The sequence below is a fragment of the Triticum urartu genome, chromosome 4A (genome assembly GCF_056163025.1).
Source record: "Triticum urartu cultivar PI428250 chromosome 4A, HENAU_Tu73, whole genome shotgun sequence".
NCBI classification, from domain to species: domain Eukaryota; kingdom Viridiplantae; phylum Streptophyta; class Magnoliopsida; order Poales; family Poaceae; genus Triticum; species Triticum urartu.
Window position 1 is genome coordinate 604,592,068 of NC_141876.1, and position 18,421 is coordinate 604,610,488.

Consider the following 18,421-nt stretch of genomic DNA (forward strand, 5'->3'; position numbering starts at 1 on the left):
TCCTTTAAAAGTGGATTCTGGTGAGGCCAATGGTCTGGGTGTTTCAATGCGCGGTGTCGGAGTTGGTTCCTCGATCGACGAGCCTCCTTAATGGCGGCATACGAACTGACGCGCATTGAACGGGTGTGGTATATAGTTGTCCCGTCCCGACAAGTAAATGTCTCCGGCATTGAACAGACGCGGACACCAAGGATGAGACATGGGCGACGTCCTCGGCCGGTGCGCCACTTCTATGTCAACGCCAATGAAAGGTCGTGTCCGCTCTAGGCTGGTGTCAATGCGGAGCGGTTGCTCTACAACACGTGAATGTGGGCAGCTGGCACTGGGCGGAAAAGCATGTGGGTGTGGAAGAAGGGATTTGGGTGGGCCTGGTTAGTCAGAAGTGTGCGTGGTCGCGGTTCGGACGCCCGCAAAGCCCCCCTTCCCCACTTTGTTTCCGGTTTGCAATTTTTTTTTTAAGAAATGTTGCCTACCATCCAAAAAATGTTTGTGACAACTGTTTTTTGGAAATTACATGTTTTAAAAAAAGTTCATGACTTTTAAATAAAATGTTGACACAATGTACAAAATATTTCTTGTAAGTCCTAGAAAAAAGTTCATGACTTTTAAATAAAATGTTGACACAATGTACCATTTGAAAAAATGTATGTGACATATACAATTGTTCACACATTACAAAATATGGTCTTGAAATTTTAAAATGGTGTTAATAAAATTTTAAAAAATCAACATTTATTTGAAATGTTGAAAATTTAGTCAAAAAATTCAAACATGTATTTGAAAATGTTCACCATGTATTTAAAAAATGTTCAACATGTAGTGAAAAAATGTTCAACATGTATCAAAAAAATGTTATGTGTGAAAAACTGTACAACGTTTGTTGTAAAAATTTGATATGTATTTAAAAATTGAAAATGAAATGGATAAAAACCGATGAAACATGAAAGCCAATTAAAAACACAGAGGTAGAAAAAAAAAACTCACAGGAAAGGTTTTATAACCGATCCCAACCTGGGAAAACCGAGTGGAATCTGCTTTCGAACAGTCGGATGTAAACATCCGCATCTCTAGCTGCCTCCTTCAGTGGGGCCCACCCACGTGCCCCTCTCTCTTTCTTATCTCCTTCCTCCGTGCCCCTCTCCTTCCTTATCTCTTTTTCTTCTCCCACGCACACGACATGCTGGCGGCGCTGTGCGATGAGGTGGAGCTGCGGGAGGTCAGCGACGAGCCGGATGCAGCAATGCCGGTGCTACGACGCCGCTGCCGTGCTGCAAGCTGATGCTGCGACGATCAGCGCATGCTGCGAAACAGTGTTGCGCCGACGTCGTGCTTCAAGCAGATGCTGCCGCAACCGGCGACCTGCTGCGACGACGCCGCCGTGCTTCGAGCCAATGTTGCAATGGCGCTGCGTCCTGCGAGCCGATGTGGTGCTGCGTGGCCACTCGCCGTTGCTCGGCAGAAGCATCTGACGTTGCGAGGCCACTCGCCAGTGGGAACGCAGGTGCGGCGAGGCTGCTCGCCGGAAGCATCCGATGTTGCAAGGCCGTCATGCGATTCGGTGCTGCGACGGCGCCGCCGTGCTGCCATGGCCGTCATGCTGTGAGTCGGCTCTGCCAGCTCGGGCTGCTCAGGCGTGCTGTGACGGCGCCGCGCCGCCATGCTGCGAGGCCGCCAGACTTGCTGCGAGCTGGTGCTCCCCGCGTTCTATGGTGCCGCCGGAGTTTGCTACGCATGCGAGGCTATGTGTGCGGCGGTGTGTGATTGAGAAGAAAGGAGACCTGCGTTGACTTCCATCAGACAGCTAGAGAAGTCCAGATCGATGGTACAGGAGGCGGATGCTTTTTCGCTTTCCCTACATCCGGATGTCGCCTGGCAGCCGCCAAACCGAATTGTCGGGCATTCGTACAGGACAAGGATGCTAGCGATGAGATATGGGCCGGCCCAGTGCTAACTTTACACTGCGCCCAACCGGTTTTGGGAACCTTCTAGTATGTTCCCTGAACCGGGTTTTCCCCTTTGTATTCTGTTTTTTGTTTTTCTTTTTCGTTTTTTCTTCTTCTTTTTCTGTTTCTCTTTTCCTTTTATATTCTTTCCTTTTTCTTTTTTCAGTTTATTTCTTTTTCACAAAATGTTCAATATTTCCAAAATATTCTAATATGACAAAATTTGTTCATTATTTTCAAAAAATGTTCCTGTTTTCTAATTTTGATAAGAAATTTAGAAAATGTTCAAAATTTTGGAAATTATTTAGATCTAAAAAATTGTTCTCTTATTTTTGAAAAATATTCGGTAATTTCAACCAAGTTTATAATTTCAAAATTTGTTCAACATTTGAGAAAATGTTTTTATTTTCCAAATTTACTCAAAAATTGAAAAAATATTTGGTAGTTTCAAAATTTGTTCTCATTTCCAAAATTTGTTCAAAATTTCAAGTTTTGTTAATTTTTTTATAATTTGTTTGCAAATAAAAAAATTACGAATTTTAAAAAAATGTTCATTTCTGAAATATGTCCGTAATTTCTGAAAATATTCGATTTTTAAAATTTTCGTAGTTTTGTTAAAGAAAGTTCATAAAATTCAAAAAATGGTCTCATGTTTTAATAATTTCACATATTAAATAAATGTCTTCAAAATATGTTCTCTGATTCCGAAAATCTTTGAGGAAATTCAAAAAATGTTCACTTTCAAATGAAATGTTCGCATTTTTTAGAAAATTTGTTCAAATAATTTGAATGTTGAAGTTTTCCATTTACCCCTTTTTTCGAAAAAAATATACTGAAATTTCAAATTCTGTTCATATTGTTTCGAAGAGTTCTCTGTGTTTTCGAAAATTTGTTGAAATAATTCCAAAAACTATACAGTTCGTAAACAATTAGGTTGCATTAAATATCCCGCTCCAGTGCAGTCTTAAACAGGTTGCGCTATATTTTCTCACTGATACTCATTCGAAAACCACTGCAAGGAGTACAATGTTGGACCAGCCTGTTCAGTGGAGCGCCAGAAATGAGGCGGGTTATATCTCATGCGAGATATAGTCGTTGCGGTTAATTTGTTGGCTGTGGGCTTCAAGACTCGTGGCCATCTCCCATCTGGCTTGTATCTTTTAATCTTTGAAAATGAAAAAGAATAACAAGCCCGACTAGCCTGATTAACAATACCAGTTTTGTTCGTCTCAAAAAAAAAAACTAGTTGTGTTATCTAAAAAAATTCTAAAAGCCTAAACTAATACTAGCGGTGTTTCCAAAAAGAAGACGCGAAATCTATTTGGCAAACCTGTTATCTTTTGGGACAGTCGCTTATGACGATGTCAATCTTGCGAAAAAGAGCAGAGCACGGAGTCCAACCTTGCACCTAGAGTAGGCGAAACCATCTGGGCTAGTTATGCTTTACGTGATGAGGGCATCTCCAAAGGAGACTTCCAAAAGTCCATTCTGTGTCCGGGTTGTAGTGTCCGACTGTTTTTGTCAAACTTCTGCTATTCAATGGGGACTTCGGTTCGCGAAGTGGCCCACACGTCTATTTTTTAGGCAAACTGAAGATAAATATGGGAAAGTTATACCAGTGTCCGGACATTCATTTGACCAACAAAAAGACACTATATGGTTCTCTTTTTTTTCTCTCTCCGCACATGCATGACCCCCTCTCTTCTCTTTCCTTCCAATCGGGCAAATAAGGATCAATTTGTGTAAATAGTTGGATGTCTCTTTCTCCCACATTATGTTCATATATCATGTCCAGACATAGAAACAAACATATACCTGACCATTTATGGGTTGGTATTGAAGATACCCTTACGTAGTTTTTGTACCACGAGGACCGAGATGGAAGCAGAACCACAGAACACGAGTCGAAAAGCAGAGGCGACAGAGGTAAGAGCTCCACGAGATATCTGTTCATTTCAGGAGATGCCATAATGTGGCATTGAAGCACAAACGCACGCAGCAACATGCATCTGTTTTTTTAATGATTTATTTCATGACCAGTCCCATCGATTAATCATGTACTTTCTCCGTCCCATAATATAAGAACGTTTTTGACACTACACTAGAGTAAAAAACGTTCTTATATTATGGGACGGAGGGAGTAGTTTTTTAGCATATTTTACCATGTAGTTAGTGCGCAATTAGCCATGTACCTTGTTTGATGTTCTGTTTAAAAAGTGTGATTAGTGAAGAAAAAAATAGGATCAACACGCTTAATTTCAGTATCAAATATGATGTTTACTCAAAGACGGGGTTTGATATTTTTATGAAAGGAACACAGTAGTTCAAGCTTTGTTCCAAGTCCATTTTATGTCTTCTCATGTTGTTTCTGATTGGTCGATTTTCATGAATGCTTGCAGTTCTAACTTGAAAATTTTAGGCCTCAAATGTTTCACCCCAGCTAACTTTGGTTAGCACTTGATTGATCAACCGTAAGTATCAAGTTGGTAGAACTATTGTGCATTAAATCAAATAGCCATTCTATTCTTATGTATGAGAAGCTTGATATGGTACTCATGGATACCAAATGGGAGCAAAAATTTCCTATGGTAACTGTGCGAGTCATAGAGCGAATCGAGGCATTATTGGATCATGCGTCAATCATTCTTGATTCTAATTCTATGAACCATTCTGCCCGTCACCTGTTCAAATTTGAATTGTGATGATTGTATCGGGAAGGATTTGTAGACATAATCAAGAATATTTGGGAGAGGCCCTCCGTTGGTCATACACGGATTCAGTGGTGGAATTTTAAAATTAGGGCCATGATGCAACATCTCTCTGGATGGGCAAACCACACCAACGGGTTATACAAAAAAGAGTAGCGCCTCTGTATCATCATTGATGACCTCGATAAAATTGCAGAGACCCACACCTTATCTCGACAAGATTGAATTGAAAAATCAATCTAATGTGAAGGCTGCCCGCCTTCTACGAGAAGAGGAAATCAAATACTAGCAGAGGTCTAAAGCTGACTTCATCCTCATGGGAGATAGTAATACAAGATACTTTCAATTGGTTGCCATAGGAAGAAATGTATTTATAGTCTCCATCAAGATGAGGGGGGGGGGGAGATAGTAATACAAGATACTTTCAATTGGTCGCCATAGGAAGAAATGTATTCATAGTCTCCATCAGGATGAGGGGCCAGATTATAGGAGTAGTGACACACCTTGTGGATGGTGACCTCTCTATTTTGCAATACACCGATGAAACAATTCTTTTTACGGAACATGATCTGGACAAGGCTCAAAACCTGAAACTCTTGCTTTCGACGTTTGAGGAAATGTCTGGTCTCAAAATAAACCTTTATAAAAGCGAATTGTTCTACTTTGGAGATGCCATTGAGGAGGCGACCGATTATGCTGACCTATTTGGTTGCGCACATGGAAAATTCCCGATTAAATATCTGGGAATACCGATTTATTATCGACGCCTCATTATTGCAGAGTGGAAGCATGTAGAGGAGCGTCTAGAGAAACGGTTGAGCAGTTGGAAAGGCAAACTGTTCTCGGTTGGAGGACAGTTGATTTTGATTAACTCTTTTTGTTTTTGAGGAGCGTCTATTAATACCGCGAAGTTACCAATTACACCCAGCCTCTGCAACAACGTAAAGCTCTAGCGGCTCACGGATGCACACAGCTCACGGATACACAATTACAAAAAGGAAAAGTCATGCTAAAGCGATCTATTCCTTGTAGCAGCAGACCTCACACCACCAGGACAGAAGTCTAGCTTCTCCAAAAGCGATGCCTCCAAGAAGAAAACAGTGCATAAGCACCGTCATCGCCCGATCATAGACCATATATATTTAGCATGGAGAAACCCTTACTCACAAAATAATGCCTTCAACAAGGCCATTGCCAGGCACAATCAATTAAGGCTAGACCTTATATTTTCACCCTGCAAGATTTGAACTTCCCATGTGCTATCGGCCCCACGTACCATGCTGCTGCTTCAAGTCACAAAACATCAAGCCAGCTCCTCATCGCCACAAAGACTCAAACTACCATTGCTAGTCCTCATATCCGGGTTGTCCTGATATTCTTTGCATCTGACTTCATCATAGAACAACGAAGATGTGTCCCATGATGGTAACAGACAGCAGAGCTTCACAAAGCTCCCTCTGAAACCAAACGGTTAGAAAAAACACGGGTGCACGCGATCGAGTTTCATCCGATTCAGCAATCTTCAGGCATGAGGCGCCCAAGGGACTTCGTCGGCGGAGCCTTTTGGAATACGCCACTCCAAGCCGGAAGCAGACAGTAAGCAGATATTCGTCTTGGTGTGGGAGAAACCCTAGGACCGCATCCTTTATACGCAAGACTAGCAGGCCCCCACACCACCAGTCGTCATCCACCGGGACGGCATCAGAGAAGACGGCAGCACCGTGCACGGCTTCAGGGAGACGATGAACAGCCAGATGCCACAGCACCTACCCACGTTGGGTCAATTGGTCCAGATTGAAGTCCACGAGAGGCCCAGATCGATGCCCAGATTGCAAACCCAAATGCCCACCAACGTGACTGGAACGGTCGCCGACAGTGCGCCGCCGGCTCCTCACCGCCCTCCCATTGAAGGATATCAGGCCCCGGCCGGCCGCGTTGCCCTTGCCCTCCGCCTGCGCCCCACCTCCTCCCATGAAGCGCCGCCGAGAGCACCTCCTGCCCACCATCGAAAGGACGGGACGGGCGCCGCCGCCGCCACATTCGACGTCAGCGGCGACGGCCAGAGATCGTGGATTGGTTGTATACTAGGGTTCGGGGGGAGGGGGCCTCCGGAGCCACTCTGGAGGGTAGCAGCTCGGGAGGTCATTGGTTTTGATTAACTCCGTCCTCATAAATATGGTTTTCTATATGCTTTATTTCTTCCAACTTCCAAAAGGAGAAGGTGAAAAGAAAAAATATAGGCTGACCAAATGGAGCGCGGTTTGTAGGCCGAAAGACCAAGGTGCCCTTGAAATTCATGACCTGCAGGTTAAGAATGAGGCTCTACTTAGTAAATGGTTGTTCAAACTTCTTACTGAGGATGATTTTTGATAAACCATGTTGCTCAAAAAGTATCTAGGCCAAAAGACGGTGTCCCAGACATTTTGGAAACCTGGCTACTCGCACTTTTGGGCTGGTCTAGTGGTCGGCGGTTCATTTTTGGTAAGATATCTGGCTAGGCAATGCCAGTCTTCAAGAACAATATCCAGCGTTATACAACATTGCTCGCGATAAGAATAATAATATTGTGCAGATGTTCAGTTCATACCCGTGAATATTTCGTTCAGGCGGGATCTGATTGGCCCCCAACGTATGTCATGGCCTAATCTTTTATCCCAGCTGGATTTGATAACTTGACACAAGGTCACGATGTGTTTTACTGGAACTTTACTACATCAGGGTCTTTCACTGTAGACTCTATATATGTACCGTGTGCTCATACATTCTGAGGTACCAGTGAGTAATATAATAAGAAAATTTGAGTGTCCAACAATCTTCATGTGGTATCTTCGTAGGGGAGTTGTATTAACCAAACATAACCTCACACGATGCAACTGGCAAGGGAGTAAAATGTGTTTTTTGTACTCATGACGAGACAATCAAACGCCTCTTTTTTCAATGTAAGTTTGCACGTTCTACGCGGTCAGTCATCCAAATAGCGTCAAATCTGCATCCACCCACAAGTGTTTCCAATATTTTTGGTCACTGGTTGGACAGTATTCCAAATAGGTTAACGCTAACAAGGGTTGGAGCGTATGTCTTAATTTGGTCGCTTTGACTATGTTGAAATAATTTTGGTTTTTAATGACAAAAATGCTTCTCCTATGTCTTTTCTCTCTCGCCCTCCCGAGTTGCTCCCGTGTGGCGGCCGGGAGGCCCCAGATCCCGTCGGCCCGCCTCCTCCTCTCCTCCTCCTCCTCCCTCGCCGCCCCCCGAGGGCGCGGCCAGGCGAAGCCTTGCCTTAGTCGGCGGCGGCGGGGACTCGTGGCCTCCCGCTCATGAAGGGCTGGCGCGGGCCGGCGCCCCCGGTCCGGATCGTGGCGTGCGGCCGGGCGTCATGGCGGGGTTGGCGGCGCCTCGGCGATCCAATATCTCCACGGCAGGCGACTTCAAGGTCTGGGGCATCGCGGTCGCCAGGGACGGTGGCGGCGTGACCGGATCGATGGTGTTGCGGCCGGATCTGGGCCAAGGCGTGTGCTTGGTCTCCAGGTCGCGGTCGGCGCGGTGGCGGGTGCGACACATCAGCAGCTGGGCGGATCTAAGGGATTCCATCCTTGTCTGGTCCTTGACAGCGCGGGCAACTCCGGGGGAAACCCTAGATCTCCTTGGGATCGAGCGATGGAGGTGCTTTCGTGTCATGCTCCCTCTTCAGGGCATCGTTTTGAAGTTTGATCTGGTTGAAGGGACCAGCGACGCCGGCGGCGCATGCCCGGTGGCACGACTGCCGATTAAAATTGTGCCGACTACGGTCCTGGCAGACGATGGCGGCATCTTTGATGTCGTTTCCTTGTCGAGGCATCGTCGTTGCGGTGTGCGTCATCGGGCTCGGGATGCTCCTGGGGAAACCTTATATCGGGGTCTCCCAGATCGGACGATGATGGCGTTCTTGGTATTGTTTTCCCTCCTGGGGTCATCGTTTTGGAGCAAATGATGGTTGGAGGTGACAAGAGGAGGAGCGGTGTTACATCTACCGCAAGGCCGACGGGGGATCACGGCGGCATGGCGTTGCGGAGTTTCGGCAATGGGCGCGTGTGGATGGACACGCGCGGGCTGGTGGCGCTGTCTGGCGCTATGGTAGCGTCGACAGCAGGCCTAGCAAGGTTGGTGCGTCGGTACCTGCTCTGGAGATGGATCCGTGGTTGGCGGTGGCGGCGGCATCTTAGAGTGCACCAGACCGGTGTGTGACCCAGTCCCGGCATTGTGGCTTGGTTGGGGCATCCGGCTTTAGATGTTAGGATTTGGTGCGATGTCTGTTTGGTATTGGGCTCGGACATTTTGCACCCCTTCATCAAGGGGATAGGAGTAGCGACAGGTGTGTTGCCAAGATGATGGCTTCAGGCATACTGATGTATTATTTCGTACGGTCTTTGTGAATAATTAATAAAATGGCTGCATGCATCGTTCAAATGCAGAGGCCGGTGGTATATCCTCCTTCCAAAAATGCAGGTTATTTTCAGGTATACGCACTCGCAACGTACGTGGTCTATACTACAACAACCGGAGTATCAACCATTGTTTAAGGTGGTGTGTATGCGATTGGAGCAGGTGGCTACGGAGGTTTTTTCTCGACATGGGTGACAGCATAACCTTCCGATCGATTCAGCTCCTCATTCGAAATAGGCATAGTGTCAGTCTATAGAACTCTACTGTTGCCGATTTGTCGGTTTTTTTTCATAAATTTTTGTCAGACTTCCTAATTTAGCTGTGTACTTTCTAATTATGCAGAGGCCGGTTGTTACTCATAATGTTTTATATCCGCTTGATGGTATATTTTGAGATAATAAAATCGCTCTTTATAAAAAAATTACCTAGTGCCGATTTTGTTGAGGACATAGATGACGTAGCGGTTGAACTCGTCGAGGTGACGTCAGGGCAGAGAAATGCCGCGCACCATAGAGATAGGCCATGGGGCGTTTGAGATCGTCGAAGCCCTGCATGCGGACCCTGTCCTTTGCGAGCTCGTCGCGCACCCCATCGTCTGAGGTGGAGCCGTGGGACTTGGCGACATGCTTCCATGCGAGGTACCGGGAGGATCATCGTGTTTTCCCGAGCACCTAGGGGCCGGTCCAGCCCAAAGTCGTCCTCCTCCTACAAGTGTATGATGGCAGGGGTGCTGGACGGACAAAGGAGTGATGACCCATCCGTACGCCCTCTCCTAGCAAACGAGAAGAGCGTACGTGTCCGACAAAGAACCAACCATTCTCTGCTAAAAAAATTAAGCTGGCAGTTTCATATCAAAACAATAAAAAAAAACTGGCAGTAGCACACCAACCAGAGGAAATTAATGAATTCGATGGATCTGGTTCACCTTCACCTACTCTAAGGTGATCATGCATCCAAGGTGGTGTGATTGAAGTGGTCATGGGAGTATGTATTTCGAGGACTAGGGAGAGAGAATTAGTGGAGTGATCTAGTATCTAGTCACTCACGCGACGAGTTTGACGAGGAATCAAGGAGACGATGAATGGATGCTAGGGAGGGTACCTTGGCTGCGGGGTCCTGGGCCTCGACCACGGCCCTCAGCTCCGCCACCTTCTTCCACTCCGCAAGTCCGCATCGTCGCCGCAGTGGCCATGGCTGATCCCGACGGACGTATCTATGTGGAGGACAGGGAAGAGAGAATTAGTAGAATGATCTAATCACTCGCGCGACGACTTGACGACGAATCAAGTAGATGATGATGCATGGATGCGAGAGGTACCTTGGCAGCAGGGTCCTGTGTTGGGACAAACCCACGGGCGACGAACGCCTAGAAGCCCTCCGACGACGAACGCCGGACGGAGGTAGAAGACGACGAACATATCACATTTCTGGGGACGAACGGTTTGTATGTTGGCATCTATTCATCTCAACTCCCTCAAACACACATATATGAAGGTATACACGCACACACGTTGCATAACCCCGGAAGAACTCTCACATCGACCGGGCGCATACCACGGTTCCGACGGAGACTACATCTTCATTAGACCCCTCCCCCTCGGCTGGGCACATACCATCACCGTGTCGCGGCAACAGACCGGCACACCTACAACCAGTACAGACCGGCGCACCTACAACCACCGTGGTCCTGCGCCTCGGCGACGGCCCTCAGCTCCGCCACCTTCTTCCACTCCACCCTGTTGCCATGGCCGTGCTGGTACTCATCATCAGTACCGCAGTCCATTTCCTGGGATGGTGGCGCTTGATCTGCTGCGTGTCGATTAGTTGGACAGAGAGCGGCCGGGAGGCCGGGTTGGTTCTTACAGCTGGTGAAGGGGGGAATGTATCTGGTGAAGGGTGTGGAGTGAGCTGGGCTGCCTGTGCAAGTTATTATTAAGGCTGTGGTATCATGTGAGTGTGAGGTGCTCCGTCCCCGTCTGCCGGCAGGAACTGAAGTGGACACATGTGCCCCACCCATGTGTATCTTCAGGGCTCATCCCGCTAGATTTATTGGTGACAGCAAGAGCAACTCCAACGCGTTAATTCATTTCGTCTGCGCGTGTCCGTTTAAGTTACCGTGGACAAAAAGGTTGGCTCAGTATGTCGATTCAAACAGATGTGCGTCCACTTTTCGTCCGCACGTTGACGTGCGTCGGCGTGGGCAAGAAACAGACGCGCGCGATGCCCGCCAGCTCCTCCTCTGGCCCTTCGGTCGGTAGCACATACACCATTCTCTTCCACCCCCATCGACAGCAAGCCCTCGCCCACTCCACCCCGTCGCCGCTGCCACCCGGTTCTGGTGCCCCTGCCAGTAGTCCGCGCCCATACCTCCACCGCCACCTCCCACGTCGCCACCACAACCACCTCACCGCCGGGCTACCATAGTTTCTCCACACCCCGACGTCGCCAGGCCACCCCCCCCCCCCCCCGGCCAGCTCCTTAGTCTGACGCCGCCACGCTCGCCGGACGCCGCTAGACCAGCTACCTGGTCCAGATGTGTTGCACGTTTCTTCGTCAGCCAGGTTCTTCGACAACGCCCGCAAGTTGTTCGATAGTTTGCCCCTACAAATGGACTCCGCCGACGAGTTCTTTTTCCACAATTTTCTCAACGACTCCGATGAGTCCTCATCCGATGATGAGGAGATGGTAGCTGTCGTGTTGGTCCATGACCACCTTACTAGGCAGCGGCCTTTGTTCTGGGGCTCGATCCCGGAGCACACTCCGGCGTTGAATAGCAACCGAGAGAGCGGTCATTTCCTTCTTTGGAAGGACTACTACGAGACACCCGGTCCGGTTTTCAAACATCACCAATTTCGGTGTCATTTCCACATGGTTAGGCATGTTTTCAACCGTATTCGGGAGGGGGTGGTCGGATACAATAAGTATTTCGAGTGCAAGGAGGACGCCCCTTGAAAAGATTGGCTTCTTCTCTTATCAGAAATGCACTGCAGCTATTCGGATGCTTGCACATGGAGTTCCCAGTGATCTCATTGATGAGTACATCCGTATGAGCGAGTCCACGTGCCTCGAGTCCATGTACAGGTTCTGCAAGGCTGTGGTTGCAGTGTTTGGCCCTGAGTACTTGAGAGAGCCAAATGCTGCAGACACAACCCGCTTGTTGGCGATGAATGTCAGCAGGGACTTCTCGGGGGTGCTTGGTAGCATAGACTGTATGCACTGGGAGTGGAAAAACTGCCCTTCTGCTTGGCAGGGGCGATATAGGGGACATGTCAGGGCTTGCACTGTCATACTTGAGGTCATGGCCTCACAAGATCTCTGGATCTGACACTCTTTTTTCATCATGACCGGATCACATAATGATATCAACATGCTTCAACGCTCTTCAGTGTTTGCAAAGCTTGCCAAAGGCAACTGCCCGACGGTGTATGTTAACATCAATAGTCACAACTATAACAAAGAATACTACCTAGGTGACGGTATCTATCCTCAGTGGACTGCTATTGTGAAGACAATCTCCAACCTTGTAACATAGAAGAAAAGGAGATTTGCACAAAAGCAAGAAAGTGCTAGAAAAGACGAGGAGAGCATGGCCATAGTACACATCGATCGATCGGGAGCCCCACCAGCGACGGACGGACGGTTCTGCGAGACAGACTATAGCCTTCCAAGGGCATTCTGATCCTGGGGACGAAGCCCTCGTCATCGAGCCCATCATCATGTTCGAGGACAAGGTCCTTCTCGGCGGCCCCGTCATCGTGCCCTACGGCAAAGCAGTAGTCGGGCGCCTGCCATTCCGCAACGTCCCGCAGCACCGCCGCCAGCTCCAAGCTCATCACGTGCGCCGTCCGCCCTGCACGCGCATCAGGAAACATTAGCTTACTTGAAATACAGGTTGCATGTTGTAATCTATATCTATATGTATACCTACTAATAAAACAAGGTGTGTTTTGATAATTTTTTTATCCGTTCATTGCTGAAAAGAAATTTTTTCTATCCGAGGTGGTACTAAATTCTTATGCGTTTGTCTACTAGAAAAAAAAATTCGTACATGGGCCGCGCCTTGTGGCCCAGCGAAGCCAGTCTACTTTTTTTCGGCCCAGGCAGCTGGAAAATTTCTATTTTCCGCATTGGGCGGCAAAAAATCAGAGTTTCGCACAGGACAACCAATAATGGGTTGGCCCTTTTTTTCTGCGTTTACCTCTATTTTTATTCTCCTTTCCCTATCTCCTTTTCCCTTCCAAGTTTATTTCTCTTTTAGAATTTATTTTATAAATTAAAAATTCTCAAAAAACCTTCAAAATTAGAAACAACTTGGAAAATGTCCAAAATTCAACAATTGTGTTGCTATTTTGAAAAATATCCGGAACTTGCAAAAAGTTGCCCATTTTTTTTAAATATTGTTTTTCAAAATTGTTCGAGATTTCTAAAAAACTGGCATTTTAAAAAATGCTCCAAATTTGAACAATATTCATGTTTTTGTGAAATTTTGAAAATTAAAAATAATGTTCATGTATAAAAGATATACATTTTCTAAAATCTTATGAATTTTCAACACATGTTCCCGATTACAAAAATGTTCTGAAATTCAAATAACGTTCATGTTTTTATAAAAAAGTTGGTGTTTTCAGAAAATGTTGGTGAATTTTAAAACATGTTCCTTTCATATTTTGTTGCCAATTTTTTGAAAGTGTACATAATTTTCAAAAAATTGTTTACAATTCGAAAGAAAAATGTTCATGTTTTCTAGAATATCCAGAAACTTCATACCTTAAAATCCCCTCAATTGAAAGGATTGAAAGGTAGAGTAGATTGAATAACTCATGTGCCTTCTCTAGCGTACAATGACGTAAAAAGCTCTTAAATGTCCTCGATCAATGAATGGAAAAATAGCGGATTGATTCCTTCACACGCGGTGAAACCGAGAAGCTAAATGTTTTTTTTCGTGTGCACACAAGGTTTTGCTTGCATATATAATTCTCGCTGACTTTAACTGTAATACTATTTTATCTCCCGTCGCAACGCACGGGCACATGTGCTAGTAAGAACTAAAGAGAGGCTGTCACATTCTCACACCTACAATCCTCTATCCCAACGCTGAAACTATGGCCCTGTTTGGATCATGGGGTTAGAGTTAGTTTGGGTTAGTTGGAGGCTCAAATAACTCAAAAGTATCCATACATGGAGGGTTAGAGTGGGTTAGTTTCATCTAACCCAACTATCCCGGTGGAGAGGTGCTTATTTGGGTTAGAGTGGATTAGAAAATAACTCTAACTCTAACTGTGTTAAAGTATCCAAACAGGGCCTATGACAAAGGAAACAGGTTGCCAATTGGCAGGACTCTTTTGGATGAATGCGGTATGATTTTAGCGCTTGTCTTCATGGGTTGGCACCAAACCGCATTGAATGGATGGGAAGTACCATTGTAGCAAATAAAACTGGTTGTTGTACAAAACTAATCCCCAGCTTCCTTTTCCTGCTGCTGAAGTAGAGATTAAGAATTCACTGCAGTTTTTGTCTCCCATTCACTAGTCACCAGTCAGGAAAGGGAATGTATGGTTCTGGACACAACAGATGGCATCAATAAGATAGAGTGAGACTTGGCCACATTCGTTTCTCCCCTTCACAACAAACTGCTGGATATTTTACAAATCGATACAAATTAATTCTCATCAACTAATATAGCATTGCTTTTTGCGAATACAAAAAAAAAAGATTTGCGCACCATTTCATTAAAATGAAGGGAGAATAAGTTCTAGAAAACAGGCCCTCTAGCAAGTTCGACACCCAAATACAAACACACACCACTGCTCTCCTGGGATGTATTGCGCAACCATAGGGCACCGGCACTGCACCAAGCCTTAGCCCCATCTTGAATTGCATGAGCCGGCTGATGTCTATGTTTGACTTGTACCGCTTCTGTTGCATATGGCGGCGCAAAGCAATACATAAAAAAAATGAAGCCTTCTAGTCTAAGGAAGCCAAGACAATACCGGTAGCTAACATCCATAAATCCAGCACACTACCTATAATAGATCTTGAGCAAGCAATGGGTAAGAGTCACATATTTGGCTGCAAACTGGAACATTTTGCAGTCACGTGACTCGCATATTTGGCCTTGTCTCAATCTGCTTATAGCCTCAAACGTACAGGTTCATAAATGATCACTAAAGATATGATACATAGGTATATATCCAATGCTCTAAGAAAGGGAAGTGCATCTAATACCGACAGTCCTCCATCTATATCCAATGAACATATATAAAGCCTGTCAAGAGAAAAATTAGAACACCCACTAGAACAACTGCATAGGCCCTACGGGATTTCTTTACAGTTGACAGGTGTGACAAATATTGATTGATAGCAATATCCTGTTTCCATACTTGCATGGAAGGATACACAAGTATAAAAATGATGGGTAGTGGGTACAGTAAACTTGGGAAGTTTCAATACAAGCTAGGTAATAAAGCTCATAGATCTTGAATACAACAAGTCAGCAAGCCTATAGACGATTGCATATAGTAGAGGAACATGATACCAAATGGCAGGGCTCATTCCATCAGCCATGAACTGATAAATGGAGGAACAAGTCATAGTATGACCGTAGTGTCTGTCTTCACGAGCTGACATCAAACCGACATATAATGGATCGGGGAGCACTTGGGGATAATTTGTGTATGTCTTATTTGCAAACATAATATCTCTTAATTGGGAGTAGTGTTGGAGCAAATCAACTGGTTAGTGTACGGAAAATAATCCACATGGTTCTGAAACAGAAAAATCGATGCTAGATTTACTACATCCGGCTGCTCTCTCAAAAACAGAGTCACTTTACGAATTCCAAACCTTTCCTCGCCTGATGCTGAAAGATAAGTTTAACCCGCACCAGTTGTATTCTGGACAACACAAGTTGCAGCACTGTAATAGTGTATTTGTGTGCTTTGGTGAGAGAGGGATCTGACTACATTTTTCCCCCTTCGCCACAACCTGCCAAATTTTTGTTGCATAAAGCAGAGGAACATGCTACTGAATGGCAGGTCTCATTCCATCAGCCATTCACTGGTATAAGTGGAGGAACAAGGCATAGTTCAAGCTTAGTGGCTGTCTTCACTGGCTGACGGCAAACAGACATACAATGAATCGGGAGGAGCACTAGGGTAGAATTTTTGTAAGTCTTGCTTGCAAACATATAATGGGTAACCTACCCCAACGACACATGGTTCTGAAACAGAAAAGTGGATGCTAGATTTACTACATCTGGACTGCTCTCTGCAAGATGAGTCAGTTTAGCAAATTCTAACCTTCCCTTGCCTGCTGCCGAATGATAAATTTAACCCGCACGAGTCGGATTAATTCTGGACAACACAAGTTGCAGCAGAGCAATGGTGTATCTGTGTGCTTTGGTGAGGTGAGACTTACTGCATTTTTTTCTCCCCTTCACCACAATCTGCCAGATTTTTTGTGTGGTTCTATACGAATTAATTCCCCTTCAATGCTACATTATCGCGACCCTTTCTATTTGACATGTACTCAGTGTGTTGTGTCTGTAACTTGACTATGTTCTCTCATCAATTAAATTATCCCTTTCCATGTGGGTAATGGGTGAATTACTGAATTTTCTAAGACCCTAAACACATACAGTGGGAGATTAATTAACAAAAGACCAGGTGTTCCCCTAATACTGCAGCACGCCCTAGATCCTGAACGAAACCATAATAAATCAGTCACTAGCTAGTATCACAATCTGTGGCCTTCAGCACGAGAGGAGGGTTAATCAATCGATTGAATTACCGGTGTAGAAGACCCATTTGACGGGGCGCCTGGTCTGCGCGTCCTCGTAGTAGGTGATGAAGTCGGCCTTGGCCCAGACGTGGCAGTCGAAGCCGTCGGCGGGGGCGCGGCCGAGGTATGCGGCGCCGGGGGCGAGCCAGTTGGGGTGCAGGATGCCGACGCCGACGGCGGCGGAGCGGCAGGTGCGGCGCGCCGGCGTGTAGAAGAAGGAGGTGCCGTTGTTCCACTCCGCGTCGTAGTAGGGCGCGTCGGCGGCCAGCTGGTAGCGGATGACGTGCAGGTTCCGGCCCCCCGGCCAGTCGTACCACAGGTCCGCCAGGGACAGGTTGCCCTTGTAGTCCATCAGCAGCTTCGCGTGGAACTGGTGTGGCCACGGGGTCGGGGTCGGGGGCGCTTCCGGCGGGTTGCTGCCGGCGGCGGCGCGCGGGGCCCCGTGGCAGAGGAGGAGGAGGACGGCGAGGAGAGGGAAAGGCGCCATCTTCTTGTCCGGCCACCGCTCGCCGGTAATCTGAAGTCTGAACAGGTAGTGTCAAATCTGAACGAGTGCTAGCCACTGCCCACTGCATTGATTCTGGATTGCTCAAAAGGGTATTCATGTCATTTTATTTTGGAGGGGCTATGAGGAGGCCGTCCGCTTGGGAGTAAGGCAACGGCCACCCCCACCTGGTCGACAATTGTGTCTTTGGAGTAGGTTACATGTCTCTTCCTTTCTCTAAATTCCTTTTCTTATCGCCGACAACATTTTCTCGGTCTTGAGCATGTTGGTTCACCTCACATGAGGCATGCCAGCGAAGATGAAATTCACAATGAGTTGGTCGGCGATATTGGCATTGTTTCAGTGGCTATAGTGGTTCATCTTTTGCCTGTTAGTCATACCAGTGTTTTCTCTCGCCAAAGCCAAAATCCGAAACTCAACCACAAGTCAGTTGATGACCCCCGCAAAAAAAAGTCAGTTGATGATCCTTATATTGCCCCTTTTACAACAGTGTCATCATGGAAGAGAAGGTCGAGTCAAAGGAAAGATGGTGATGTGCTCGGAGCAGGAAGCCTACAATGGTCAATAGCATCAACCATGTACCGGTGTATGGAGAAACGAGGGTGCATGTTTGGTGTGTCCTTCCCCTATGGTGTTTCCATCCTATCTACACATATAACTATAACAATGTTTTTGAGGCAAACACCAGACGGCTATTGACCACATTAATACACAAAAAGGTTCTCCGAGGGAGCATGTGCATGGTGCATCGAATAAACAATCCGTATACTAGGGTTCCACAATAAAAGAAGCTCATGCCAAGAAAGCATAGGATGACAACCTATGTGTGATGGTGTTCTAAGAACCCAGTATCGAGGGCAGCGATATATAGCCCAGGAAAGACCATTTTTGAGTTCTAGATTTTGAGGGAGACATCATCGATTGTGTGGAGCTGGACTGGCCACGAGGTATGGACGATAGAGAAATGGTTCCACGCCTCCTCCAAATATATTTGAGGGGGCTAGGACGCTATCATCCAGCATGCAAACCCTAGAATTGACGGGGGTGGAGCAATCAACGAGATG

General features: G+C 46.4%; 2 protein-coding genes and 1 pseudogene across 4 annotated transcripts in view; 1 reads left to right on the forward strand and 2 right to left on the reverse strand.

Annotated features, from left to right (window-relative positions):
• The window catches only part of LOC147977204 (aspartokinase 3, chloroplastic-like), a 44,899-nt gene extending 33,898 nt beyond the window's left edge, over positions 1-11,001 (reverse strand). The window contains exons 1-2 of one of the 2 annotated variants that reach the window (XM_087519197.1): positions 10,392-11,001; positions 9,499-10,286 (exon numbers count right to left, since the gene is read on the reverse strand). The gene's annotated coding sequence lies outside the window, so the exon portion shown is untranslated. The remainder of the gene's footprint in view (positions 1-9,498; positions 10,287-10,391) is intronic. The other variant, XM_087519198.1, reaches the window with a different exon arrangement.
• LOC147977205 (uncharacterized) lies at positions 942-9,507 on the forward strand (annotated as a pseudogene).
• A 1,623-nt stretch (positions 11,002-12,624) lies between the features above and the next one.
• Positions 12,625-17,410, reverse strand: LOC147977206 (uncharacterized protein At4g14100-like). Of its 2 annotated transcripts, none has more exons than XM_087519199.1 (2): positions 16,862-17,410; positions 12,625-12,923 (listed from the first exon to the last, which is right to left on the reverse strand). In XM_087519199.1, exons 1-2 carry the CDS (start codon positions 17,337-17,339, stop codon positions 12,640-12,642), a joined length of 762 nt encoding a protein of 253 aa, XP_087375325.1. In that variant the 5' UTR covers positions 17,340-17,410; the 3' UTR covers positions 12,625-12,639. The 2 variants fall into 2 exon arrangements, with proteins under 2 accessions (XP_087375325.1, XP_087375327.1); XM_087519201.1 differs by lacking the exon at positions 12,625-12,923 and adding an exon at positions 14,632-15,338.
• Positions 17,411-18,421: the final 1,011 nt, after the last annotated feature.

Excerpts from the sequence above, each read along its gene's own strand:
- LOC147977206 (XM_087519199.1), bottom strand. The coding sequence starts at position 17,339 with ATGGCGCCTTTCCCTCTCCTCGCCGTCCTCCTCCTCCTCTGCCACGGG. Across the intron at positions 12,924-16,861 it reads CAAATGGGTCTTCTACACCG|GGCGGACGGCGCACGTGATG; the intron begins GTAATTCAATCG and ends ATGCGCGTGCAG.